The sequence below is a fragment of the Mandrillus leucophaeus genome, unplaced genomic scaffold (assembly GCF_000951045.1).
Source record: "Mandrillus leucophaeus isolate KB7577 unplaced genomic scaffold, Mleu.le_1.0 Scaffold8, whole genome shotgun sequence".
NCBI lineage: Eukaryota > Metazoa > Chordata > Mammalia > Primates > Cercopithecidae > Mandrillus > Mandrillus leucophaeus.
In genome coordinates, this window is record NW_012108696.1 from 1,573,174 (window position 1) to 1,574,384 (window position 1,211).

General features: G+C 53.1%; 1 protein-coding gene across 1 annotated transcript in view; it reads left to right on the forward strand.

Moving 5' to 3' along the window:
• The window catches only part of CREB3L3 (cAMP responsive element binding protein 3-like 3), a 23,156-nt gene that overhangs the window by 14,489 nt on the left and 7,456 nt on the right, over nucleotides 1-1,211 (forward strand). The window contains 1 exon segment of the mRNA XM_011967352.1: nucleotides 582-719. Coding sequence (XP_011822742.1) covers nucleotides 582-719 — 138 coding nt within the window.

Consider the following 1,211-nt stretch of genomic DNA (forward strand, 5'->3'; position numbering starts at 1 on the left):
TTTTTTTTTTTTTTTTTTTTTTTTTGAGACGGAGTCTTACTCTGTCTCCCAGGCTGGAGGGCAGTGGCATGATCTTGGTTCACTGGAACCCCCGCTTCCCAGATTCAAGCAATTCTCCTGCCTCAGCCTCCCGAGTAGCTGGGATTACAGGTGCCCGCCACCAGGCCCGGCTATTTATTTATTTATTTATTTATTGAGACACAGTCTCACTCTGTTGCTAGGGCTGGAGTGCAGTGGCACGAGCTCGGCTCACTGCAACCTCCGCCTTCCGGGTTCAGGCAATTCTCCTGCCTCAGCCTCCCAAGTAGCTGGGACTACAGGCACACGCCACTACGCCTGGCTAACTTTTTGTATTTTTAGTTGAGTCGGGGTTTCACCATGTTTCACCATGTTGGCCAGGCTGGTCTCAAACTCCTGACCTCGTGATCCACCCACCTCAGCCTCCCGAGTAGCTGGGATGACAGGTGTGAGCCACCGTGCCCAGCCTGGGGAGATAGTGTTTTCGATCTGATGACTCTTTCATTTCCTGAAGGTGGTTGGTGTCCCTGCACCCGCCGTCATTCCTCTGCTTTCTTCCGTAGCAACAGCATCACCTGGGGGTCTCCCACCTCCTGAGACCTGGGGCTGAGCACTGTCAGGAGCTGGTGCTCACTGAGGATGAGAAGAAGCTGCTGGCTAAAGAAGGCATCACCCTGCCCACTCAGCTGCCCCTCACTAAAGTGAGTCTGGGGGGACTTCCAGCCCCGGGTCCATCTCCCCTTCGTGCACTTACCTGCGTGTGTGTCCCACATTTACTTATTTATTTACAGTCTTTCTGTGTCACCGAGGCTGGGGTGCAGTGGCACGATTTCAGCTCACTGCTACCTCTGCCTCCCAGGTTCCAGCGATTCTCCTGCCTCAGCCTCCTGAGTAGCTGGGACTACAGTCGCCCGCCACCACGCCTGGATAATTTTTGTATTTTTAGTAGAGGCGGGGTTTCACCATGTTGGCCAGGCTGGTCTTGAACTCCTGACCTCATGTGATCCTCCCGCCTTGGTCTCCCAAAGTTCTGGGCTTACAGGCATGAGCCCCTGCGCTGGCTATGTGTCTTACCTTTAGAATACCCGTACTAGAATGCTACGGTGTGTGTCACCAGATCCAAAACAATCAGCCAGAAACCCCATTGTAAGTTCAACTCAGAGGTTAATTATCAACATCCAGGAATGAATGGC